Here is a 27,438-nt window from a genome sequence, read left to right on the forward strand (position 1 = left end):
AGAAATGGCAGCACAGAAGCACCCTCATCCTCCACAGGCAGCAGGAGTGAACAGTAATGGAAAGCATCCCACAGTGAGCCTTCATCACCATAGGAAGACCAGCAACTCCTTTTTTAGTACCACTGGCTGTTTTCTTCCAGTATGTCATTTGCTTCAATAATAGTTCTTGGCTCAAGAAGCTTCTAAGTAGTGGCCAACTGTTACAGCAGGCTTGGTGGGTATTTTCTTCTTGAGTTCCTCACTTACCAGGTTAAACCCCTTCACATGGGTGCTCCATTGCTGCCATGGGTTTTTTGTGAGGGATGAGGGTGCAGCCAGCCAGCATGTCCAGAGAGGCCAAGATAGAGTCATACAGGCGATCTGCGTGGCTCTCCAGCTCACCAGACTGCTTTGCGATCCTCCCAAGGACATCCTCTAAAACTAACAATGAGGGTCAAAGAAATTAAACCAAAAACAAAACCCATGCAAGTGTTGTCCAGTAAGCATTTTTGAAAGAACATACAAGGGTATAGTATTTTGCACAAAGTAGGACCTGGCAGTAGTTTCTGAATGTCTACCCTTAACAGTGATTTTCCAGGGACTTCTGTTGCACTGGAGAATCTGTTGTTAACTCCTGATTAAAGCTGAGAAAATAATTCACCGACTCCACTTTGGAATTACATGATTCACAGAGAGGCAAAGATACGGTTCTCTGAATGGCTGGTATTACCTGACTTAAGAGGTAAGACAGGTCCTGTCTTGGGCATAAGGCTTAAATGAGATAAAATGACACGCCAAGGTTCAGATGCTTATCCTGCTACCAGGTCCTATCCATTTCTATTGGTTGGGAGGAATGTCATTTCAGGTGGGTGGTCTGGTAATAGTTTTGGGAATGCTTAGGACCCTTTTTTTGTAGAGCTTTAGTGAACAGACTGAAAAAGAAAATGACCTGGTCGTGCACAGCAGCTCATGCCTGAAATTCCAATACTTCAAGAGGCCGAGGCAGGCAGATCACCTGAGTTCAGGAGTTCAAAACCAACATGGAGAAACCCCGTCTCTACTAAAAATACAAAATTAGCTGGGCATGGTGGAGCATGCCTGTAATCCCAGCTACTTGGAAGGCTGAGGCAGGAGAATAACTTGAACCCGGGAGGCAGAGGTTGCGGTGAGCTGAGATCACAACATTGCACTTCAGCCTGGGCAACAAGAGCGAAATTCCATCTCAAAATACAAAAAATAATAAAATGACATGAGAGTCGGTTAAGGGAAGATTCACTCCAGTGTCAGAAGTGTTCATATGAGGAAGGGATGGGCTAGGGTCAGAGTGCATCACACACAGCAGGCTTTATTCTCTTTTCAAAAATTTATTTTTGTTAAGCACAAAGGCTGCCTTAGTTTCCTGTGCTTTTATCAGCTGTGCTAATACTCCTTAGTTTCCTGCCACAGCTGCAATATCTGTCAGCAGAGGAAGGGAAAGGGGAAGCTGCCTATCTGCAGGCAGTGCTGACTGGATGGTGGGAAGGAACGCAGGCTGGCTGTACTGAGATCTTCTAGGGAAGCCACATCAGTGTGGTGTCATCAGGGCAAAGTGCTGTCCACAGAGGTGGCGAGGCGTGGCAGAGGAATACAGCCAGAGTGTGTGGTAAAACTTGGTGGCTGGGCTGGGTTCTACCCCTCCAGTTTCTTTTTTTTTTTGAGACAGAGTCTTATTCTGTCACTGAAGCTATAGTGCAGTGGTGCGATCTCAGCTCACTGCAAACTCCACCTCCCATGTTCAAGCAATTCTCCTGCCTCAGTCCTGAGTAGCTGGAATTACAGGCATCTACCACCATGTCCAGCTAATTTTTGTACTTTATGTAGAGGTGGGGTTTTGCCATGTTGGCCAGGCTGGTCTAAAACTACCAACCATCAGGTAATCTGCTTGCATCAGCCTCCCAAAGTGCTGGGATTATAGGCGTGAGCCATTGTGCCTGGCTGTTTCTGAAATTTTATTTAGACTGTTAGAATGTTCGGTTGGGGCCAAGTAAAAGAAGTTGGGAAGGAATGGAATACGCGTTTGTATGCTGGCTCTATGGACTTTGACAGCGTGCTCCTGGCGGAAGAAAGGTAAGTTTTGCACCCACTAGAGAGTGACACTGAAGTCTCAAGGGGAAAATAGCCACATTCCTGATTATTTCAAGCAGACGGGGAAGGGTAGTGTGTCAATCTGAAAGAGCCTGGATACGTACCTAAAACCAAAGAAAACCCCAAAGCCAGTAAAATAACTTTAGATCCCTTTGAGAGAAGGGCAACGAAGGATGTTCTTATTACAGATTAAGCACAGAAAAGTATTACTAAATTGATTTTAAAATGAAGGTAAAACCTGAAGCTTTTAAGAGGCCTACTTTTACATGTGGCCTCCGTGAGGAGGGGAGGTTCCTGGCATTTCAGCCCTTTCCCTTCCTGCTCAGGCCTCTGCACCTCCAGACACTGGGAAGCTGTGGAAAGCCAGTGCGCAGGAGCTCTGCCAGGCTGCCACTTCTGTGGCCTGAGGCAAATCTACAACTCTATCTGTCTCACAGGCTGTGAGTAAACGGAAACATTGATATGCCAACTGCTTCAGTAAAATGCTGGTGTAGATGACATGTAGCAATCCTGGCACGTGGAATTTCTGCCCCAATAAAAAAATATAAAAATCTTAGTGAAAATGCCAAAAAAGCCAAAACAGAGGCCTTAAGAGGGTAGGGTCTGCAAAGGGCTCACATAATTCACACCAGAGAATCACTTACCTGCTGAAAACTCCTCAGTGGCCCCTGTCCACTGACGCCTCTCAACCCTAGATTTTTCTTCCCAGGGTACACTTAGCAATGTGTGGAAACATTCTGGGTTGTCACAGCTGTGGGGGAAGCAGGAATTTACAGGCATCTAGTGGGGCCAGGTGTGCTGCTAAACATCCTGCGACGCAAAGGACAAAATCACGCGGCCAATATGGCAAAAGTGCCAAGGCTGAGAAATCCTGCCGTACACCCTGTCCTCGGTATGCACCTGCCCACCACACTGGTCAGGAAAGCGCTTCCTCACGGCCCCTCAAGCCCGTGGGACCTGCCTAGCTTTGCTTCTGTGGTTGGATTCCAGTATAAATCCCATCTCACTTGAGAACATAAAATGAGGCATAATATAGGCAGGCTCTGTCAGCACTTGATTGACAGTCTCGCAGGAAATTCGGGGCTGCCATCAGTTATAGGCTTTACCCTACCATTCTCTTAGCTCATCCTCCATTGTATATCCTCATCCCCCATGCCCTTGTCTTGTAAAGACAATGAGAACTGTAAATCCTTGGCACACAGCATGCTTAGATACATGCCTGAGGTCTATGATTTTTGCTTTCCTAAATGGGGAAACCATCGTACAAAATGGGCTCACGTGGCCGGTATGGTGGCTCACACCTGTAATCTCAGCACTTTGGGAGGCCAAGGCGGGCAGATCACCTGAGGTCAGGAGTTCGAGCCTGATTAACGTGGAAAAACCCCATCTCTACTGAAAATACGAAATTAGGTGTGGTGGTGCATGCCTGTAATCCCAGCTACTTCGGAGGTTGAGGCAGGAGAATCACTTGAACCCAGGAGGCAGAGGTTGTAGCGAGCCAAGATCATGCCATTTGCACCCCAGCCTGGGTAACAAGAGCGAAACTCCATCTCAAAAAAAAGGGATAGGAGGGGGCTTGAGCTTGGTTTGCACACTATTGCCACACTGTTCCCTCTCCTCGGTTCTTTATTCAGTCTGTTCCCTGAGGACAGACTGTCCTCAAATACTTTTGAGCAATACAATCCTTTTCTGAAACAAATCTTTCCCCAAAGCAAGTCACAAGGCAGATAACCACAGAGGAATTCCACTTGGGGTAGGTAAAGTGGGGAACCCGAGGGATACCCGCTGAATACCCTAGCCTCAAACTAAGGGCTGGTGGAATAAAGCCAGGATTCCTACCCAGACCACCTCCAGAAAAATGCAAAAGCAGAAGCAAAAGACAGTGTCATTCTTGCACGCTCAATGCCTAACTGCTAATGAGCTTGGTTTTATGACCATTACTGCCTCTAAGCTGGTGTGCAGGGGCAGCGATAGGCAGCGATGCGTGGAGCTGGCAGACGGTGGGGCATGGGGCATCTCAAGCAGTGGGTGTGGGCAGGGGCTCTTGCAGTACCAGCTCCTTACCAGGGACAGTGTGGTCCCTGGGCCTGCTGCTGACAGGGATTAAGCTCTAGCTAAATCCAAAACCTTAAGCATCTCACCTGGGGTATTCTCCAACAGGCACTGAAGAAGAATCTCCCCCTTCTGTAAGACACTCTCCGTCAGAGACTGATGTTCATCTATATCTTTCTTAAATTGCTTAAGGCATATTGGAAAAAGAAAAGGAAGAAGCTTCGTTACTATTGTTTTGTGAAAGTAATTCAAAAAGAACAGCATGCAAGGTAGCCTGATTCCCTCTAATGTATTAAGATTCACCCCCACAGGTCTGCAGAATTCCCCAAGTAAACAGTGCAATAGTTTCACTTCAGCTTCTTTGAGCCCAGGCTAAATGGAGTCAATAGTTTTTCCTGTTTAGTTTGACATCAGAAGTGTCTTCTCTAGCAGAGGCTGACTCACAAACAGCTTGGAGTTAGGGTCTCCTTCCAGTATCCTCACCTCATGGGGTTCTCTAACTCACAGGGATATGGGAGCCTCAAAATTTATTCCATTCTAATGGACCTGGTAAGTCGGAACCACAAGAGATCTTCCATTAAACTGACTGTAGAGAGCCACTGCCTCCACCTCTGCTCCTCCCTCCTTGTCCTTTCTCTATGCAGGCCATCAGGGTAACTACCTCAACATCTGGGAAGCTGTAAGTTTCCCAAGCAACTCATCCGTTTTCTCCTTGTGGCTACCAAGCTGGTGTTCTTGATGTTCCTTTAGCAGTTAAGAAGTGTAAAGTCAAATCCATGACCACCTTTTAGTGCAGGGCCCAGAACTCAGTGATTGATTTTTAAAATTTAAAAAAATTTTTAATAGAAATAGAGAAGCGTCTCACTATTTTGCCTAGGCTGGTCTCAAACCCCTGAACTCAAGCGATGCACCTGCCTCGGCCTCCCAAAGTACTGGAATTAGAGGTATGAGCCACCATGTCCCGCCAGAATTTGGTGTTTTACCATTTTGAAGTGACGGTTTTACTCTTGGATTGACTATTTTCCTGTCTTCGGTTTTCCTTTACCCTGATACCTATACTTATTATTTTCTTCTCTGGTACTCTAGTGTGGTTTATGTGCTGCTGCAACCTCACAGTGTTAAGACAAAACACAACTATGTAAGAAAATGAGTCACAGTTAAGATACGTGAATATGTGGCCAGGCCTGGTGGCTCACACCTCCCAGAACTTTGGGAGGCTAAGGTGGGCAGATCACGAGGTCAAGAGACAGAGACCATCCTGGCCAATATGGTGAAACCCCATCTCTACTAAAAATACAAAAATCAGCTGGGCGTGGTGGCATGCGCCTGTAATCCCAGCTACTTGGAAGGTTGAGGCAGGAGAATCTCTTGAACCTGGGAGGCAGAGGTTGCAGTGAGCCGAGATCGTGCCACGCACTCCAGCCTGGCGACAGAGCGAGACTCTGTCTCAAAAAAAAAAATGTGAACACAAACACACGTACACTTATACTAGGTCTTAATCCAAGCAGAAGTTAAGGTAGCACATACATACGCATGAGCCGTGCACAATTCCCTTTGTGACAGTTGTATGGGTGACACAAAGGCCTATGCCTCACTGACCTGCAGGAGTGACTCCCAGCTCAAATCTCAGCTCTGCTTACAAAGCAAGATGGTTGTTTCTGTCTAGCCTGGAAGCTGAGATACAGAAGGACGGCAGGAGGGATAAGATGGAGGGAATGGAGTTATTCTGTACCTGCTCCAACAGGCCAGGAAAAGCCAGTTAGCTATGTCTACCAGGGCAGCTTCCTCTCCTTGTAGTGCTACTGGTCCTGGGCCCAGCACAGCTGTGTACATGCACATGGAGTCTGCATACAGGACCCTCGGAGTTAGCCTTTCTCTCCTTCCTCAAGCTCACTCCACCCGAGTAGGAATGCTGTTTCCTGAAGGGTGGAGAGGAACTCAGCATGGAGTTCCTAAGAGTGAGGGACTCACAGCAACCTCTCTCCACCCTGCAGGAAACAGCATTCCCACGAGGGTGGAGCAGCTGACCCAGCCTGCCCAGGTCAAGCAAGGCTCCTCCTCTAAACTTTAGTTGGCCCAAAGCTGGAAAACAAAGCCCTCCCTCCCTCTAAGCTGGAGTAGGGTTCCAGCAAGGCCCTGAGTCAGCTCAGCCCTGGCCCATGCATATGTAAATCACGTCTGCTGCTGCAGAAGATATGGTCAAGTTACAGGGTTGTAGAAATTCAAAGAATTGTTCTAGAAAGCTCCTTCCAGACTAGCCTCAGGCTCAGATCATGGATATCCCTCTGCTGCTTCATGAAGAGATTAGAAAGGTGCAGCCAACCAGACATGCTAGAAGAGAGGAGTTCAGACACGGTTAACATCAGACTTAGAGATGACAACTATATAATTTATCCTCCAATTCAGGATACTTCTGAGACTGAAAGGGTACTTATTATGCCAGAACAACAGGCACAAACTGGGACACAGAGCCATCCTAAATCTAGGACCAAGTTAACAAAAATCCATAGAAGTATTTTCACAATAACAAAACCTTAATGAAAAAGAGACAAGAAAACTAAAACCATACCAAAATAGACACGCACACACATGCAAACTAACATCAGATTTTTTTTTTTTTTTTGAGACAGTGTCATTCTGCTGCCCAGGGGAGTACACCTTGGCTCACTGTAGCTTCCGCCTGCTGGGTTCCAATGATCCTCCCATTGGTGCATGCCCCCACACTCAGCTAATTTATGGTTTTTTTTAGAGACAAGGTCTCACTATATTGCCCAGGCTGATCTGGAACTCCCAGGCTCAAGCGATGCTCCTACCTCAGCATCCCAAAGTGCTGGGATTAACAGTGTCAGCCACAGTGCCTGGCCTAGATTTCTATTTAAATTCATCAAAATGCTCTATTGTAGATTCTGGAGTCAGTAGAATTTCAGCTTAGATCTTTAACAGAACTTTATGTGATGATGGAAGTGTTCTGTATCTGCACTGTTCAATGTGGTAGACACTAGACAAATGTGATGCAGAATGTGGTCAGTACAAATAAAAAATCTGAGTCTTTAATTTTACTTCAGTAGCCACATATACCTAGAGGCTTCCTAATAGTGCAAGTCTGTCCTTATAATCCCTGAGACATTTGGAAAATTATACTGCAAATCATCCTGCAATATTTTTGTTTCTATTTTTAATTAAAATTTTTTTGGAGATTGGGGGGGTCTTGCTATGTTGCCCAGGGTGTTCTCAAACTCCTGGGCTCAAGCAATCTTCCTGCCTCAGCTTCCAGAGTAGCTGGGATATAAGAGACTTGTGCCACTGCACCTGCCAGCCCAAAACTGAAGTGTTTTTCATTTGAGATAAATATACTGTATCTTCAAGCTCTATTTGGCCTGGGAAATAATTCATGCATTTTACAAAGTGTTCTGCTTGAAGAACATGAAGCTTTAATGAGATTTCAGGTGTAACAGTCAACTGAGCTGTAACATAACAGACACTGGTTATTTGCGATTTTACTTTGTAATCAAGTAATTTAGCCACCACTCTCATGAGGGAACAAGTGAGCCAGGACTGCGTATTACCCGGTAAAGCTGCAGAGAAGACTTGAGACCTGTAAGATTGGACTTGGCTGTAGTCCTGTGGTCAGTAACGTCTGCGACATTATACAGCCAGCAGATCAGCTCTTCCAGCTGACAGCAAAATGTCTGCAGAGACAAATAAAAACACACGGTGTTACTGACTGAACAGCTATTTATGTCATCAAAAGGCCACAAATATAAAGAGGACTCAGTGTGCACCTTTCCAGAGCTTTTGCTCACTGAAGCATTACTCTCCTCTCTCCTCCTTCCTCACCTGTCCCCACTCCACAACTCTAGACTTCCCTCTGCCAGAGCAATGAACACCACAGCCTAGTGTGACACCAAAAATGACAGGCTGAGAAAACCCGGCATTGCAGGTGGGAATGGCGCAGGCCAGAAGAGGTGCGCCTGCCATGGAAACCAATTCTTGGATCAGCACCATTACTAACTATAATCAGCATCGGAGCCAGATACATCCATGTTTCTTTGGAAAAGTGAATGTAAAATATATGACTAAAATCATGACTAACCTGAAACTATAGCAAGAACAACTTTACCTCACAGTATCTCAATCTTTTATCAGTAAAGAAGGGCCCGTAATAACGTGTAGTACCTACTTCACAAGACAAAATAACCCACATCACCTCCCGGGAAGGTGAAAGCCTTTCTTGAGCGCTAGGACACGTTCCTGGACAGGCACATTTTTGAACCTTCAGCATGTGTCTGGGAGTGCATGAAGCCCTCAACATGAATTACTGAATGCACACAACATCCCAAGAAGGCAAGGCTCCACATTTTACAAACAAGCAAACTGAAGACACTGAGCCAACATTCCAAAGACAGCAGGGCCATGTTGCAGATGCCTGATCCCGATACCCCTATTCCACGCAGTGTTCATTATGCTTCCAGTTAAGATATTTGGTCCACAAAAGGTCCAATGGCCACCATGTCTAGGAAACAGTACATCTAATGCCCCTAACTTTGTACTTAACACCACTTTGGCAAAGGAAGCTCCGAGCAGTCCTGCAGTCAAGAGAGCCAGTTACCTTTGTTTAGCCCAGTGTTTCCTAAAGGCATCTGTGCACAGAACCCTTTTTGCTCAGAATACTTGAGTTAGGAAGCAGCTAAGGGTAGTGGTTAAGAGCTCAGCCTCTGGCCAGGTGTAGTGGCTCATGCCTGTAATCCCAGCACTTTGGGAGGCTGATGCGGGTGGATCACGAGGTCAGGAGTTTGAGACTAGCCTGGCCAACATAGTGAAACCTTGTCTTGACTAAAAATAAAAAAATTAGCCTGGTGTGGTGGCGTGCACCTGTTGTCCCAGCTATTCAGGAGGCAAGAGAATTGCTTGAACCCAGGAGGTGGAGGTTGCAGTGAGCCGAGACAGTGCCATTGTACTCTAGCCTGGGTGACAAGCAAGACTGTCTCAAAAAAAAAAAAAAAACAACTCAGTCTCTGCACACAGTCTACCTGGGTCTGATTCCTGGCTCAAGCCCTTGCTAATTATAAGAGGGCATGTTACCTAACCTCTCTCTGCTCTTTTCTCCAAATGGTAAAATGAGAACAGTGCTTACCTGGTAAGAGTCGTGAGGACTAAGACAAGGTACAGCACAATGCCTGGCACACAGAAAGTGCCTGGTCAACACTAACACGTTTTATGATGTTAGTGGACTGGGGGAAGAGACAAGACACCTGTACACAAAGACTCCTAATGTTGAGCATCGTTACCTTTACACATTGCACCAGTGATTCTTTTCCCTGTTCTCCTTTCCTGGGAAGCTGCCCTTCAGCTTCTGAGTCTGAGAACGGCCACCGGTCCAACCTAGCTGGCAAGGAGGGGCGTGTTTTCAGCAGTCCAGAGGAGACCCTGAGGGCCTGGCTGCTTCCCAGACTGCCTTCCCTTGCAGAGTCCCGGGCACGAATGAAGGAGGGCAGGAAACAGGAGTTCTGGCCTTCAGGATCCCCAGACCCTCGGAGGGCAGCTCCAGGGGGAAGCTGGCTTTGGCTGGAGCTTGAAGGGAGGGAAGTTGGCCCATCACTGTCTGACACTTCCAGGGGACTCCGCCCCTTGGTATCCCCAGTGGGCAGGGTAACCAAGGTAGAAATGGAGTCTAGATACGAAACCAGGCTAGAAACCTGTGTCAGCCGAGCAGGCAGGGCAAGATACTCATCGTCACTTTCCCCTTCCTCTTCTGATTTCCACCTAGACTCTGTGCAGGTAGGGCGCTGGGCACTCTGGCTGGTCCTCTTCTCCCTCTCTAGTCTGGGCGAGGGCCACCCTCTGTCCCGTGTCCTTAGGTGAGGAGAGGCTGTATCAAGGTGCTTGCCCACAGGCAACCAGTCCTTTGTGCCCCTCAGGGCTGGCTCTCTGCGCTCCCAAGAAGCATCCCTACTGCCTGGGGCTCTGGGGGTAGATGCAAGTTGGCTCAACGATGACAAGCCCATGCCACCTTGTTTCTGGGGTATACCAGAGGGCCACCGCTTAAGGCTTGGCTCTCTGGGCCCAGAAAATGGCAGGGCAGTGGCCTCTGCTGGTGGGCAGTTGGGGGAGACATTAGTAGGTGATTTGAGGGTGCTTGCTGGAGAGACAGAGAAGCTATCCAGGTCTACCCCTGAGTCCTGCAGGACAGGGTCAGCCAGCACACGGCTATCAAGGTGCTTTGGGAGCTGAGGCCTGGGCCTCAGTGGGTAAGTATAGTCAAGCAAATCTTCATACTCTTTATTTGGGTTCCAGAGAGGAGAGTGTCGGTCGGGTGATGGAGGCAGGGAATCTGGCAGCACACAGGCCCAGTACTCAGCCTGGAAAGAGAGGTGTCTCCTGCTTAGCCCAGGAGCATCACCCCCAGAGAACACAGGCTGTGGTGACCACTGGGGCCGACGTCCTAGCCCCACCATAGAGGAGGGTTCCTGGGGGACAACCAGTTCCAGGGAGGAGGAGACATTGGCCAGACAACCACCACGAGGCTCTGCCTTCTCTTGCTGACCCTGGAGACTGCTTTCCGTGGAGGAGGCAGAGACACTGCAACTGGAAGGCTGAGGTGTAGTGGAACCTGGGCTCAGCACAGACTTCCACTGCGACAGGCGAGAGAGGCCTGAGCCGTGAGGCTGCTGGCTGAGGTCCAGTGCCTGGGGCGAATCCACTGGGGATGGATCATCTTCAGTATCAGCATCATGTCCTGAGCAAATAGCTGTCGTTCTGGGAAGGCTCAGAGTCTGAGGGAGCTCTTTGGAGGCAGAAAGCTTGGTCTTCTCCACCTGCAATGATCAAAGGCACTAAAAGCACTTGGGTGAAAATAACCAAACCTGATTTCTTTCTGAGATAGCAACCCGGGAGTTTCCTTGTGGGTCTAGACAATATTTAGGAAAGACCTTAAAATAAAAAGTCTGCTGCCTGAGGCAAGAACCAGACAGTGTGCACTGCCAGCAGCAGCACCGAGACCCTGCCTGTCTGGGAAGCAAGGTGACCCCCGTCTCCAGTCCTCTCCAAGGTTTTTCCTCCGCAGATACCCAGGGTGTGAGCAAGCAGAACTCGGATGGCTCTGTCACACTGAAGCTGAAATACAGTCCCTTACCTCTGAGAAGCGTCTCCTGGCAGACGAAACCCTCAATCACTCTGTTGCTAACAGGACACGTCCAAACCCAGGAGGTCCCCCCAGGCCCCATCCTGCTCAGTTCATACAGCAGAATGACTCGTTCACTTCAGCTTCTTCACTGAATTTTTTATCTGCTTGATGAAGAACTCACCCCCGAGGGAAGCAGGAGAGCACAGTGGTGACGGACAGACCTGAGGGAGCCAGACAGACCTGAGGCCAACCTCTAACTCTGCCCCCTTCCAGATGTAAGACTTCGAGCCTCACTTTCCTCCCCTCACAGCACCAGTTCCTCAGAAAGTAAGGATTAAATACACTCATGTATGAAAAATGCATGGTAAGAGCTTAACAAGTAACAGGAATTCTAATAATAAGCACCAGACTCATCCTCATGAAAGGCCACTTCTATGTCTATTATTCTCTTCCTGTCTCACCTAATCTCTGACTCACAGGTGCCAGAGCCTCCCACTGCCTCTTGCTCCCAGGCAGGTGGGGCCCAGCCTCTGTTCTCCCTAAGTCCCGCTCAGAGCCTCCTCACAGGATGCAGCTCCACAAAAGGACCCTGCAGCAGCCGAAGCCACAATGACATGGAGAAGATCAAAGCCATTCCCAGGAAAGACCTTGGAAAGCAGAACATAAAAAAATGTAAGAGCTGGGCAGAACAGATCATTCAGGTCATCTCCCAATGATACTGAGGGCCTGAAAGAGCTGGTGATTTGCTTGTGGTCACAGAATCCAGTAGGCTTCCCTGCCATATGACTCCCACTAGGAGAAGCTGCCTGGTAGTCAGAGAAGCCCAAGGAATTCTCCTTAACCAGGGACCCTGCTGCCTACCACAGGGCTCCAAGATTTGGACACATCCCTTGGGTATGAAGAGGATTTAGGATCCGAGTCCCCAAGAGCCCGAAGCACTGGACCTTCTTTTCCCAAGTATCCTCAGGGTACCCCTAAAGCCTTCAGATCACCAAGTCAGAAACAGGACAGGGTTCCCTGTGCCAGAATTCCGCTGCCTAGCCGTCTGAACAACAGCCTCTTGGCTGTACAATCCCTGGTCCTCAAAAAGTCACCAGTCACTCTTGAGGAATATAAGATGCCATGGACAGTGGCCCCGGCTGGTCCTGAGGCCCAGCTCTCCAGGTGAAGCCGCAAAACAGAAATCATCATATTCAGGGCCCTCCAATTCCTCACCCACAGTGGCCGGGAAAGGATGCAAGATGGCGAAGAAACGCTGGAACTAACTCCCAAAGTACAGCAAGACGGGTCCATGTACAGTCTTGCCTTAGTACATACCTGTCTTTCCCCAGGGAGCAGAAGGTTTCCAGACCCCATGGTGGCAGGAGGCAGACTACCATGTGCGGGCTCAGGCCTCTCAGCTATGGGCTCTCTGCTGGTGTCACGGGCCTGTGGCTGGTGGGCTCTAGAGGGGCTGCCAGGGTCAGTCCCGACCCAGCAAGCAGGAGCAGGTATCCCCTCTGCCCCCCATACAGGGGAGATGAGCCCTCCCTCAGCTTCCAGGTGTGGGGGCTGCTCCCCACTCATGGGCCCTGGGGTGTCCACCTCCTGCTCCCCACAGCCTGTGCCTTCAGATGCTTCCACTTCTGCCTTTTCTTCACCCAGGGCCATTGAGACTCCCTAGGTCAGGGTTCTGCTGAAGACTTCAGCTTCCTACAAAACAGGGGAGGGGAGACAAAAATATAAATCTTCCATGTCTCTGTACAGGAAACCCTGCTCTTTAACAATTAAGGCAAACATATTTTTGGCCAAAGAAAAAAGGAAACAAATGGTGGCTACTTCCTCAGAGGAGCACTGAGCTCTGGCTTTTCCCTGGCCCCAGACCTTTCCAAAAGGGACGCAGGAGTACACCACTTTCCCTCTGTTTTCATGGTGGATGGTGCCATCCCCACCAGCAGGCACCCAGAAGGGTTAACACAGGTCTGGAGTCCAATCAAGGCTTCGGTCCTGCCTAAGTCACCTTTTCACCCTTTTAGCCCAACCCCACCGGGTAAGAGGCCTTGTGGGGCCCTCCCTGCACACAGGCCCACAGTGGTTCTGTTGTTGCAACGGTCTCTTCAGCAAGCAACTCAGGCCTGTTCTATCAGAGAACAGCAAGTCAGAGCATGCCCGGGCCTTGGCTGAGCACTGGAAGAACGCCCCTAAAGATGCTTGGCTCTGCCTGGCAGAGGAGGCCGGACTTTTTTTTTCTTTTTTTCTGAGACAGGGTCTCACTCTGTCACCCAGGCTGGAGTACAGTAGCGGGATCTCAGCTCACTGCAGCCTCGACCTCCCTGGACTCAGGTGATCCTCCCACCTCAGCCTCCTGAGTAGCTGGGACTACAAGCACATGCCACCACACCTGGCTAATTTTTGTATTTTTTTGTAGAGACACGGTGGTTTCACCATGTTTCCCAGGCTAGGACCCTCTCAAAGCACAGAAACAACACCCGGGCTGTGGAACAGGTGGGGGATTCTTGTTCCAAGGATGGCCAGTGACCACAAAGATCAGCAACTCTCCTCAGGCTGGCCTGGGTTATGCTGACCTGGTGACGGAGGGAAGCTGTGGAAAGCTCAGTGGGTAACAGTGGTAGGGCAGGTGTAACACAACATGTGCACACATAACAGCGAGAGCCAGGCAGCAGGCAGGCAGGCGGGGGAGCATAGGCCCAGCACTCAGGGAGGGATGATTTGGGAGCTGAATCTGCAAACCATTCCAATACAAAGAGGTTCAGGAACAAGGGAGGAACACCACCCTCAGCCTAGACTTGTCAGCAACACCTGGTGCTGGGAGCCCTAGCGGGATGGGGCTGGGGGCCAAAAAGCCAACAGGAGGAAGACCAGTGCAGGGAGGACATGGAAGGGGAGGTAAGGGAACCATGAACGCCTAGGATGTCAGCAGCCACCTGGGGGGCACTGGGCCAACCTCAAAGCTTAAACATGGGCAGAAATGGCCTTGTTTCCTCAGAAACAGGAGGCAAAGAGATGGTAAGAGGAGATGCTGGTGGAGAGCCTGCAAAGCGGGAAGAGGCTGTGGCTATGGTCTCAGCCTACTCAGCTGGGTAGGTGGGAAATACCACCAGGATGGGCTGCCTCACACTGGAATCCAAAAAGGCCCATCCCTACCCTGCCTGACAGGAGGCATGCCAGGCTTCAGCCTGATGCAGAGGTGACCCTGAAGGAGAGCCTGCCCTTCGCATGGACCCTCATCTAATTCCCACAACCACCAGGTGGGGCAGGAACTAATCAGAAAAACAATTAGTTTTGACAGGTAATATACAGCTCAAATGTAAAATGCACAACAGATATAAGTCTCTCGCCGCCCGTGTGTCTCATTCCTTTGCTAAAATGAGCCAGTGCAGGCAAAGGATCTATGACAGTGCCTGGCATGGTATGGACACTGAGTGTTGGCTACTGTCATTAGTGTCATGGGGAGGCGTCGACAGAATCAGTTTAACAGGTCACCTTACAAGGAAGCGACAAAGGAGACAAACAGGAGAAAAACCAGCCCATTTTTAAATATAAAGCAAACAAAATACTTACTACTAGATACTCCCACAAAAACAAGGAACCAGCCTTACTAGTTTTGTATATGACTTGTCTCCTGATGCAAGTATCTCTTTTCATTCTTCCTTCACTTTTTATTCGTAAAAGTAACCAACTATATGGGACATACTGTTCAGAACCTTGCTTTTGTCTATATGAAATATCTAGGGGATCATTCCTTAGCAATACAGACTGTCCTTGAGTAACATCATTTGGTCCCATGTCTTCTCTTTTTTTTTTTTTCCGAGATGGAGTCTTGCTCTGTTACCCAGGCTGGAGTATAGTGGTGCTATCTCAAGTCACAAAACTTCCGCTTCCCAGGTTCAAGCAATTCTCCTGCCTCAGCCTCCCAAGCAGCTGGGATTACAGGCATGAGCTACCACACCCAGATAATTTTTTTTTTTTTGAAACAGAGTCTTGCTCTGTCTCCTTGGCTGGAGGGCAGTGGCGTGATTTTGGCTCACTGTAACCTCCACCTCCCGGGTTCAAGCAATTCTCCTGCCTCAGCCTTCTGAGCAGCTGGGACTACAGGTGCCCACCACTGTGCCCGGCTAATTTTTATAGTTTTAGTAGAGACAGAGTTTTACCATGTTGGCCAGGCTGGTCTGGAACTCCTGACCTCAAGTGATCCACCCTCCTTGGTCTCCCAAAGTTCTGGGATTAAAGGTATGAGCCACCACCCTTGGCTCATATCACTTGTTTTTATTCATGTTTCATAAATGTAGGTAATGGTCATATTTATTTGGGTATTTAATATTAGAAATGCTTTAGTCTTTATTTAGAAGTTTGGTGATGCTTTCATAACCAGAAATATGCCATAGGAGCTTAACTCATTTATATCAATTAGAATATGGTAAAATTGGTTTTGTTATATGTCCTTTCGAGTGGCGTAGTCACATTTTCCAGCAACTTACTGATGACATCAAGTGAGGACTTACTGTACAGAGAGAGCTTCCTCTTTCTTTTTCATTACTGCCCAGCGTGGTATTCTGGTGTAATGACGTGCTAGTTTATTTCACCAGTCCCTTATTAGTGGACATTTGGGTTATTTCTAGTCTTTTTTGCTAGGACAAACAATGCTAAGATGAGTCAACAGGCACACATGTGTGTGCTGGCACATCCTCAGCATAAATTGCAGAAGCAGAGCTGCTGAGGCGAAGGGTACCTGCAGACATGCTTTCGGCACTTGCTGCCAAGTGGCTCTCTGCTGAGTGGCATCACTCTACACTCCTACCAGTACATGTGAGGGCCAGTTTCCCACGGGAGCCAGGGTCTTTAATCCTCATGTCACAGATGGGGATAAAAAGGCTCTGAGTGAGACAAGTCTAGGACTGCCCAACTCCAGAACCCAAGCTGTTTATAAACCAACTGGGGAACTAGTGATAAAACAGTTAAGCCACAAACTGGAAGAGGGAGAAGACTGGCGGAGGGACAAAGAGAAGAGTGGCAGTCTTGCTGAGACAGAGAACTTATGGAGCCACATCCTCACCTTGTGGATCAGTAAGAAACTGCACATGAAGACATTTACAGGTAAGTTGTGTTTTCACAACAGGGGGAACACGCTGAGCCCATGAGCTGAAAAAACCAGGGTGAAGCCTGGGTATAGCCCATAATTCCCACTACTACTTCTTGCTCCATTTCTAAAAACTCTCTCAATAGCTAGAGATCTCCCACACCCTTCACTGAAGGGTGTCATCTTGAGACAGCGTGCTGGAATAAGATGATGATGGGGCAAGGGAAGGGTGCAAACAAATTATCCCTTTGTTTTGATGATGTATTTTTTATTTGTCTTATCTGGACCTCATTATTCAAAAAAGAAGGTATGTATTTATCCTGGAGAAATGGGAATGGTGAGCTATTACAAACTATTCAATTGACATCCCTAAGTAATTTACAAGGATACACACAAACCCAAACTAGGTTAGTAGTGTGGCCAAAGTACCTTAAGCAACCAAGTAAGAAGGTCTGAAATTCAATGGTTTTCATGGAAATGGTACTTCTGTAAAGACGGAATGCAGGTAGTTACTTTCTCAGGCTGGATAAATAGTCTCTTCATAATCTTATTAATCTGCCTGACAAATGACACTTTTTCCTCTGTATGATACAAGTTCATTATGAGAACCAAGACAGACACATGTGAAAAAAAATTAAAACCAATCTATAATGCATTCAAAACTATCTATGAAATGTTACCAAAATGCAAAGAAAGGGAGAAATCAATTGAGATGGAGATGATTGGGGGAAACCTCTTGAAGTAATGACAGAAGACAAACCACTTTTAAAACAACAATTATGCTGAAGAAAGCACTGGCCCAGGCTATGATAAATGTCCAAGTTTTGGATTCCTAGGATTCAACCCTGTCTGCATCTCCCAGGTGGCCATCTGTAACACTGCATGAAGATCTATCTGGTCTTCATTTCCATACACCTGAGATTTTACATATCATTCCTTCTAACCCTCTGGGATAGGGATGAAGTAGGGGGATTCAGTTTGGACCTTCTAGTAAGTGACAGCATATCCTTCTCCGACTGGTGAACAGCACTTGCTGTGTTGGACCCACACTGTCTCCCAGGTCATCAGCTTCAAACAATCTGCTAATGTGGGGCCTCCTTGTTCTTATATCACACATATTACAGTGTTCCTGGAGACTAGTAGTTCCCCGATGGGGCAGAGGCCCCAGTCTTCTCCCAAATGAAGGAGGTACCAGGAGGCTGGACTGAATAATAGGAGGCATCAGAGAACAGACAATGAACTCAACCCTCCCCTCTGAGAAAAGTCTGTACACACCAAAACTGCCCTGTCTGTTGTCCAAACCAAGAGACAAGCCACATAAGCTTCAGGATATTCTAGGGACCATCTGGACTTTGCTATTAAAATCCTCTGTTAGTTTCCAGAACCTGCAGAGGCTGTATGATCCACCAGATATAATTAGGACTGATGTAGGCTTGGCTTACTCTTGCCCTACGGTAAAAATACGCCCACGAATCACACATGCGGTAACACAGACACTCTGGACATCTGAACCTTCTTGATAAATGCTGCATCACCCTAGGATATGCCTGTCACAGCTGCTGGGCTTCCTCCCCCTTGTTTCTGTCCAGGATGGACAGAGGAGGACTGGGAACTGTGGGGAGGAGCAAGGCTCTGCTCTTGCTCTTAACTAAGCCACTCAACGGATGAATGATCAACTAGAGAGCAATCCTCCTTTGAACAAAAAAGGACCTCTCGAAGGACTGTTTTTTTTGAGACTCGCTCTGTTGCCCAGGCTGGAGTGCAGTGGCACAATCTCAGCTCACTGCAACCTCTGCCTCCTGGGTTCAAGGGAGTCCCCTGCCTCAGCCTCCTGAGTAGCTGGGATTACAGGTATGCACCACCATGCCCAGCTAATTTTTTGCATTTTTAATAGAGACAGGATTTCGACATGTTGCCCAGGCTGGTTTCGCACTCATGAGCTCAAGCAATCTGCCCGCCTAGGCCTACCAAAGTGTTGGGATTACAAGCCATCCCCAGGATCCTTGGACACCAGGAGCTTCTTTTCTCCCCAGGGCTGCTTCTGGAAGTTTTGCTTAGAGTGAACAGAACAGAGGGAGTCTCCCAGGGCCCTAGGAGGAGCCACCATGCCTGGTCTTTTTTTTTTTTTTGAGTTTTTGAGTTTTTGTCTCACTCTGCTGCCCAGGCTGGAGTGCAGTGGCGAGATCTCAGTTCAATGCGACCTCTGCCTCCTGGGTTCAATCAATTCTCCTGCCTTAGTCTCCCAAGCAACTGGGACTATAGGCACACGCCACCACACCCTGCTAATTTTTATATTTTAAGTAGAGACGGGGTTTCACCATGTTGACCAGGCTGGTCTCAAACTTCTAGCCTCAAGTGATCTGCTCGCCTCGGCCTCCCAAAGTGCTGCCAGGAATCTTTAAATTGTGAGCTACCTTTGAAACAATCTCATGTATACCAACTTTGCCCTGGGAGCTCTGTTCTGGCAAGGGCCTGTCTCTGTACCTGAACACACAGTCCCCTGTGCCAGCCACAGAGACCAGGTGTTGCTAGACTGAGCAAGCCCTACCAGTTCAGGGCCAAAACCTCAAAACTTGTTTTCACAGGAGGCCACAGGTATAAGTGATAACTGCCATCAACACACAGTGGCAGAACCTTGCCAGAGAACCAAAGAGGTTTTCCATGCTGCTCTTTTTCCAAACAGTCCACAAGGAAATAGAAGGCAAGACCTAGCAGAGGTTGCTGGAAGACCTCTGGGGAAACTAGATTTATGGAATAAAGGAGCTTAAAGGCAGAGGCCAAGCAGGCATAGGAGGCAGCATGAAAGGGGGTAAAGACATGTAGTGGAAGCCAATAAAGGGGCCAGTCACAAGCGGTGACTAAGGCCTGCCTCAGGGTGGGGTGGGTGCCAGGAAAACTGTGGCTGGAGGTCTGAGACTGGGAGGCGAGCAGCAAAGAGCAACTGCTGCTCCACCTGCTCCTGCCCTACCTGGAAGCTCCCCTGAGCCCCACAGTCACCCACACCAGCTCTGTCTTTCACTGTGGGGTGGGCCACTCTGGGCACTTTGTCTCCCTTCTCTGCAGGCAAAATCAAAGTACAGTGAAACTGAAGAAAAGACTGAAAGCTATGGAGGGTGGACTGTGTCTGCTGTGGCTTGGCCATGGGCAGAGCCATCCCCAGGATCCTCGGGCACCAGGAGCCCCTTCTTTTCTCCCCAGGGCTTCTTCTAGAAGTTTTGCTTAGAGTCAACAGAACAGGAGTCTCCCAGGGCCCTAGGAGGAGCCAGTGGGTCCATCTAGATCAATGTGGTAGGGAGGGCTGTGGGGCAGGCTGCTTGACTGGCTGTTCCTTCACCTTCTCACTCACTTATCTATTGGCTGACTGACCAGGACCAACAGATAGCCTCCCAGCAAGGCCAATCTTCTTATTTACAGGGCAAGGTCTTTATATAGCCTTTTTTAAAAAAATTGAGATGGAGTTTTGCTTGCTCTGTTACCCAGGCTGGAGTGCAGTGGCACTATCTCACTGCAACCTCCACCTTCAGGGTTCAAGCGATTCTCCTGCCTCACCCTCCTGTGTAGCTGGGATTACAGGAGCCCACCACCGTGCCCAGCTAATTTTTGTATTTTTGGGAGAGAGGGGTTTCACCATTTTGGTCAGGCTGCTCTCAAACTTCTGACCTCACATGATTCGCCTGTCTTGTCCTCCCAAATTGCTGGGATTACAGGTGTGTGCCACCGCACCCAGCCTAGAGAGCCTTTAAAGAGATGTAATTGCCACATCTACAAGGAGCTTGACTGAGCTCCCAGGTCACTCTTCCCAACCCCAAGCTCTCTGGCCTCTTCAGCAGTCAGCAGAGTGTCCATGTGTAACAAAGCTTATGTACAAGGATGCTGAGGGCTAAATATGTCAATCAACTGCACACTTTTTCCCACCAAAGAGCAAAGCAGAAAAATACCTTCCTTACAACAAAAATCACTGTCAGAAGAGGCTGCACTGTCAGAAGAGGGTGCATTTCCACAGACGATTGCTTTTACTATACTAACAGTTTTTATTTTTATTCATTTATTTATTTTTTAAGAGACAAGGCCTCACATGTTGCCCAGGATGGTCTCAAACTCCTGAACTCAAGCAATCCTCCCTCCCTTAGCCTCCCAAAATGCTGGGATTATAGGGATGAGCCACAGTGCCTGGCCCTGACACTTTTCTGTGAGGTCATCAGGCTACACATATGAAGGCTGAGAAGAATCTTACTGATTCTCTCAAGAGACACTATTAAGAATGCCACTCACTGTAACATAGCATTCTCTTTGGAGAACCCATAGGAGAATTCTCTGGTTTCAGTAACAGAAACAGCTGTCTCCACTCAGCAGCAATTTTCACTTTATTAGTATTAGCAAAACTGATTAAAAAAAAAAATCCCTCTTTGCTTTGGCTGCTACAAAACTCAGAGCTAAATACACAATCTCACCTGAGTAAAATGCACAGGCCAGAGACATAGTTGCCTTTTGTGCTAATAACTCCCTTGACTTTCTCTTATTTTTTTTTCACTCCATGTGCCTCAATTGCTTTTATTAAAAATTTTGTTACATCAAAGTATCTCGGAAAGATTCCTCAAATAGTTTTTTTTTTTTTTTTTTTGGAACAAGATAGAGAAATTGTTAAAACAAAACAAAACAAAATAGAAAAAAGCTCCTAAACCCAATATTTTATTCCAATACCATAATAAAAAAGATTTTCCCAATACTTCTAAAAAGCAAACGTAGATACTCGGGTTAGTGCTTCACTATCAAAGTGCGATCCAGGACCAGCAGCATGGGCATCACCTCAGAGCTTGTTGGGCATGCAGATTCTCAGGTCCTACCCCAGAACCTTGGAATGAGAATTTGCATTCTAGCAATATCTCCAGATGACCTGGTAAGCACAATAGTGTTTCAGAAGCACTGGGTTAGTAAGTGAGGCTGTTTCAGCACCCTGAGAAGGAACAACTAAAATAGTTTTACAACCATTCCTTGGGTGCCTATGTGCTAGCCACACACAAGAAAACTTATGGTCCTTGTCTTCATGGCCTCTGCCACAGGACACTAGAAAAGGCTCGCACCTTGTGGCAGGTTTTTAATGGCTAATGACAGAATACCACAGGAGTCCCCAGAAATAATAGTATTCCCTAGAAAAGAATTTGAGATTCACTGTGGCTATCCTAAAAACAGAATCACAGACCTGAATTTCTCCTTTGCCAATTACAAGTGAGGAGGGTAAAGGTATTTGTTGTGGAAACTGGTATGCCAAGGGAGCTTATAGCTACAAGGAAATGTGTAAGTTAACCTGTTTCCTGTAACCAGAAAGTGGACAGGAAAACCTGGAAGTGATGCAGTGTCCCCCAGGGGTTGTAACTGACACCTGTAGATCTGGCAAATAGGTCTAAAGCCAAAAGGAACACTTCTGCTTTTCACAATGTTTGTGAGCAACTTTAAAGATAGGACAGTTTCTTCATGAGAATAGATTTAAGTTATAAGGATAGTCCACCTCCATAAGCTCTGCTTCTCTCTGGCTGGATCAACCATGTAAAGATTTTTTGTCAGCTACACGAGGCTCCAATCTATTTAGCTCCTCCTTTTGCATGATCATTTCAAGTAACAGACTCCATTAAGAGTGTTATCAAGTACTACTCTCTTGGCCAAATTGTTATTTGGCACCGAATCAATCTTTAGATGGTGGTGATACATCAATATCTTATTTAATCTTCATAACACACGGTGTAGGTACTATTGTTACTCCCATTTTAAGGATGATCTCCAGACACATAAATAGACAATCGTCTACGAAATACTTTCACTGTAGAAAAATAATCAAGAAAGGCTAAAGGGATGCTTAAAAATCAGCCATCAGACTGGGCGCAGTGGCCCATGCCCGTAATCCCAGCACTTTGGGAGGCCGAGGTGGGCGGATCACCTGAGGTCAGGAGTTCGAGACTAGGCTGGCCAACATGGAAAAATCCTGTCTCTACTAAAAATACAAAAATTAGCTGGGCATGGTGGTGGGCGCCTGTAATCCCAGCTACTCAGGAGGCTGAGGCAGGAGAATCGCTTGAACCCGGGAGGCAGTGCAGTGATTGCAGTGAGCTGAAATTGTGACATTGCACTCCAGCCTGGCCAACAAGAGCAAAACGCCCTCTCAAAAAAAAAAAAAAGAAAAAAAAATCAGCCAACACTTAGGGGTCCAGGCACCATGGTTCATACTTGTAATCCTAACACTTTGGGAAGCCAAGGCATGAGGATCACTTGAGCCTAGGAGTTCGAGACCAGCCTTAGCAATATAGAGACCTCATTTCTACAACAAAAGAGAAAATCAGCTGGGCATGGCGATATGCACTTGTGGTCCCCGCTACTTGGGAGGCTGAGATGAGAGGGACTCTCGACCCCAGGAGGTCGAGGCCACAGTGAGCTGAGATCATGCCATTGCACTCCAGCCTGGGTGACAGAGTGAGACCCTGTCTCAAAAAAAGGGATCAGATAAGGACCAAAAAGCAGAGAGATCCCCAAGGGTCAAGTACTATACAGATTTTCATATTGGTGAGTGTATTTAAGTATCCATTTATTTTTCTCCTGACAACTGCTAACAGCTAACAGCTACTGATCATTTTCTTTGTGCCAGGAGCTTATGGTAGGGACTTTACATCAATATCTTATTTAATCCTCGTAACACATGGCGTAGGTACTATTGTTACTCCCATTTTAAGGATGAGGAAACCAAGGCACAGAAGAGTTATATAACTTAATCATATGCCTGTAATTCCAGCACTTGGAGCCAAGACAGGAGGATTGCTTGAGCCCAGGAGTTCAAGACCAGCCTGGACAACATGGCAAGACCCCATCTCCATTAAAAAAATAAAAAAATAAGTTTGTCAGGTGGGAGAATAGAAAAAAAAAAGAAATTTAAAAACAAAATTTAATCAGAGTTAGTAACATGGCGGAGCAAAAGTCTGTTTGACTTGGCAAGTCTGAGCTTAGCTGCCTTCCTAGACTGTAACAACAACTAGTTCAAGAAGTTAAAGAAATAAATGTTTCTGCTGTGTCACCTTTGGGCTACCATGCTGATTGTTTTCTTCTGACTTCCTTCCATCACTGAGTGCCTTTTATGTTCCACGCATTGTGCTAGGGGATGGGGAAACCACAATACTGTGTGATGTGTAAAAATAGAGGCAGTAGAAGGTAGCCCAAAACAGGTAGGAGTTATCAGTCACAGGGTAGGGAAGTGCTTTATTTAAAGCGTTGCAAAAGAAGTGAGGTGAAACTAAATTCCCTGTTTTTTTTTTTTTTTGTTGTTGTTGTTGTTTTCTAAGTGGACCAGAACTGACCCAGAGAGTGGGAAAGGGGACAGAGAACAAAGTAAAACGTGGTGACTTCTAGTTCTTTCAACTAAACCCAAGGCAAACTGACCCAACGCCCGTTGCCATGCACTTTAACACAACACTTTTCATACCCTAGATTTGAGCACTGTTAAGGAATATACAAATGCTACCTTCCTTCGTGGTCCTGATGAATTCCCAGTGAGGTCCAATCTGCCCTGGCAGGTTTCCGCTCATTTTTGCAACAAACAATACACCAAACCCAACCTACTAATTATCAAGGGCCTGGCACAGGTTTTGGACATACATCCCGGACTGCTGAGAACTGTTCTAGTGGTGACAGTTAGAAAGAATAGCCCTCCGAGGCAAAAAAAATGAGACATCTTGATTTTTTTTCCCTCCGCATCTGGAGGCTGATGCATCCACGGCGACAAGAAGACATCACTGATCTCCATATTTCCAGCGGTAAAGACCCAGCTGCGTTACTGGGGAGCTGGGTAAACAGCCCACGCCAGGGAGAGGCCCAAAGGAAAGTGACCTCCCCCGAGGCCCAGGCTGACGAGGAGCGCAGCTGCTCGGCCACCAGATGCGCAAACTCGCGCGCTCCCTCGCCGCTCTCAGGCGTTCTTAAGCCCAGCCGCCCGCCTAGGTCCCGACCCCTCGGCCGCGACCGCACACGCCATTCTGCCCGCAAGATGGAGGCGAAGGCACGAGGCGCCTCCGCCCCCAGGAAGTCTTTGTGCCCTTCCCGGCGGGGACGCGAAGCAAGGAGGCCCGCACCGCCAAGGGCCCCGCAGGCACCGGAGGGAGGAGGCGGAGGGGGCCGAGCCGCGCGCGCGGGTCTAGCCCGGGCCACCGCCCCCAGCACCGCGGGCACGCCGACACCCGCACCAGCGCGCGAGATCAGGCCTACCTACAGCACCGCGAACGCTTCGCACGTCCGGAGCGGCCTCAGTAACCCCATGCGGCGACCCCGAGCTGGGGGTCCTAGACAGCAACCGCGGCCCTCTAACTGCAGCCCGGAAAGCGCGGGGCGGTCCCGAGCGCCAACCACGCCCTTTGGACGCGCTTACCACGCCCTTCTTCCCGCCCCTTCTCCCTCCGGCCAGAGAGCTTTCGGCAGTCTCGCGCAGCCAATCTCAGCCCTCAGTCCGGGGCTTGGCCAATACGTGGACGCTTCTGCAAGATGAGCCCGCCTCCTACTTCGTCTTGACCTATGGGAAGTCGGGACTTTTTCCGGCTGTCCTCCCTCGCTTTTGGAGCTCCGACCTCAGCTTTGCCTCTTGGCTGCAAGCGGGGTTATGCAAGGGTGGGTATACAGCCCTGGGGTGCTTAGGGCTGGGTTCCTCGGAGCGCGCTTTCCCGCAAAAGGCCGCGCCGGGAGTCATGTGCACCTTTGTTCGTTTTACGCTGGACTCACTGAGGTTGCCGACGCACTGCCGCCAGGAGGCGGTCCCACCGCCTTTCAGTGTGTTTCTGTTTACATTCGCGTCAGTCAGACCCCGCGACGCGACCGGGGTCCGAACAGGTGCTACGGGCCGGGCGGGGAGCCACTGCAGAGGGGAGCTCCCCAGGCTGGGTGGTTGAGGACAGCCTTGGGGGTGGAGGGATTCTGGCTCGCAGAAGATGGGAAGGGCGTGAAAATGAACTGGGCGCTGCTTAGCGATTCCGAGCAGCCTGCTCTGATGGGAAATCGGTGATGGAGTCGGAGGGAAGTGAGAGTCAGTCTGAGGGAGACCAGGATACACACTCCCTCCCCCGCCAGCGTGAGACCTAGGAGCTTTCATATATCTATCTATATATTTTGCAGAGATGGGGTCTTTCAGTGTTGCCCAGGCTGGGCTTGAACTCCTGGACTCAGACGATCCTTCCGCCTTGGCCTACCAAAGTGCTGGGATTACAGGCATGAGCCACCGCATCCCATCCCCTAGGGGCTTAATGACACCACCCTTTAGCTTTTACTGCTCAGCAGAATCCGGAGGCATAGAGGAACTAGCACCAGCTGGCGTGGGGAAGGGGTCCTCCTTTCTAATGATTTTCTCCCAGCAGCACTTTCAGCAATCTGGCTTCTACTGAATATCTCCCCAATTCGTAAAACAGGTGTCTGTAAATGTCAACCCCTCCTGGGTGCAGGGTACAAATTTTTTCCCATGGAGCTTTTGAGTCCCAGGTAGTTTAGGAGACAAGGACTTGTGGTTTTTCCAGGCCTGTCAGGACAGCTCAGAGGTTTTGTCTAACCCAGGGGTCACAAACTTTTGACAACAGCAGCAGCTAGTCCACAGATGGTTTTATTTGGGCATCGATAGGTTTTCTTTGTTTGCTTTTGTTTTTGTTTTTGTAATAAGAATTTAAATCCCACCAGTGCCACTGATGCATTAAGTAAAAGCCAGCCTTCATGAATTTGCTGCCTACCTGAAGGCATTTATACACAGAAGACCTCCAGGGGAGTCACCTAATTCCACAGCCAAGTCACCCCTGCTGGACAGAGAACTGGACAAAGTTCAAACAGGCAAACAAGTCAGGCACAGAACCAGGGCACCAAATCTAAATGAAGGGAGCTTGAAAGAAAAATCAAGGCCAAATGAGTAAGAACTGAAAAAGCCAAGGAACTTATGGGTGGTGGAACTTGAGATAAGCAAAAGGAAGTAGTTCTGAGGTCAGCCAAAGACAAGCACATTATGATCTCTATCAAGTCCCAGGTCAAATCCTCCCACTTTCAGCAAGCCTTCCCTGACATCCTCCCCTCCTTTGAACCCTGCAGCATTCCACCGTTCCCATGGCCTTTACCATTTTCTTTTTTCTTTTTTTTTGAGGTGGGGTCTTACTCAGTCTCCCAAGCTAGAGGGCAGCAGTGTGATCTTGGCTCACTGCAGCCTCAACCTCACCGGGATCAAATGATCCTCCCATCTCAGCCTCCCGAATAGTAGCCTCCCACAGGCGTATGCCACCACGCTTGGCTACGTTTTGTATTTTTTTGTTAGATTCGGGGTTTCGGCATGTTGCCCAGGTGGTTTGAGTGGATCCTGAGCTCAAACGATTCTCTCACCTCAGCCTCCCGAAGTGCTAAGATTACAGGTGTGAGTCACAGTGCCTGCTGGAGCATTGATCGTTTTCTACCCTGTATGGTTTCCTCATCTATAAGACGGGATAGGATGAATGAATCCCAAGGTTCCTTTAGTTCTGACATTCTGTAGTTTTGTTTTGTGAGCAGCTTTTGTTTTTGCCTGGCAGGAAGACTTTCCTTTGAGGAATTCTCTGCGAACTCCTGGGTGAGATGGTTCTTTAGCACCACACTTCTCTGGCCTCCCAAGGCAGGATGGGTGTGAAGGGGAGGTGTGGAGCTCAGGCCTGGCCAACTAGTCTCCCTCCTCTTGTTCTCAGATTTCCCCAGGGATGGGCACATGACCAAACCTGAGATGATCTGAGCCCTTGTCTGGGATTTTAGAGAATGAGGTTGGGAGAAAGGCTCTTTCTTTCTCTGGTGTTTCTAAGCATGGGAAAAGTCGGCCTGGAGCTGTCTGTAGTTTATACTCCTTGCACAGCAAAGCTGGAGAACCAGGTCTGGAAATGTTAGAAACCAGGTAAGCCATCCTGCTTTGGTACTCTGATTAGAGTACATTCCATTTCCTTTGGTGATGATGTGAATTATTTTTTAACTCTTCTCACTCAAGATTCAAGTTTTAGGAAGGATCATTTACTTGGCCTAGTCTAGGATATGTGCCTATGTTCTAATTGCCAATAGGCAAAGAGTGTTC

The 27,438-nt window shown here is 48.3% G+C and overlaps 1 protein-coding gene across 7 annotated transcripts in view; it reads right to left on the bottom strand.

Moving 5' to 3' along the window:
* The window catches only part of CEP68 (centrosomal protein 68), a 28,688-nt gene extending 3,977 nt beyond the window's left edge, over positions 1–24,711 (bottom strand). Inside the window, exons 1-7 of one of the 7 annotated variants that reach the window (XR_001907076.4) lie at positions 24,597–24,711; positions 12,596–12,970; positions 9,444–10,970; positions 7,722–7,844; positions 4,245–4,341; positions 2,748–2,854; positions 247–420 (exon numbers count right to left, since the gene is read on the bottom strand). Coding sequence is in view for 3 of the 7 variants with exons in the window: in XM_008980604.5 (XP_008978852.3) it covers positions 251–420; positions 4,245–4,341; positions 7,722–7,844; positions 9,444–10,970; positions 12,596–12,928 (2,250 nt within the window). In the remaining 4 variants the exon portion in view is untranslated. Of the gene's footprint in view, positions 1–246; positions 421–2,747; positions 2,914–4,244; positions 4,342–7,721; positions 7,845–9,443; positions 10,971–12,595; positions 12,971–23,856 lie in introns of all 7 variants that reach the window. The other 6 variants (XR_013526548.1, XR_013526549.1, XR_013526550.1 and 3 more) reach the window with 6 other exon arrangements.
* Positions 24,712–27,438: the final 2,727 nt, after the last annotated feature.

Source organism: Callithrix jacchus, chromosome 14, assembly GCF_049354715.1.
Source record: "Callithrix jacchus isolate 240 chromosome 14, calJac240_pri, whole genome shotgun sequence".
Taxonomy (NCBI): domain Eukaryota; kingdom Metazoa; phylum Chordata; class Mammalia; order Primates; family Cebidae; genus Callithrix; species Callithrix jacchus.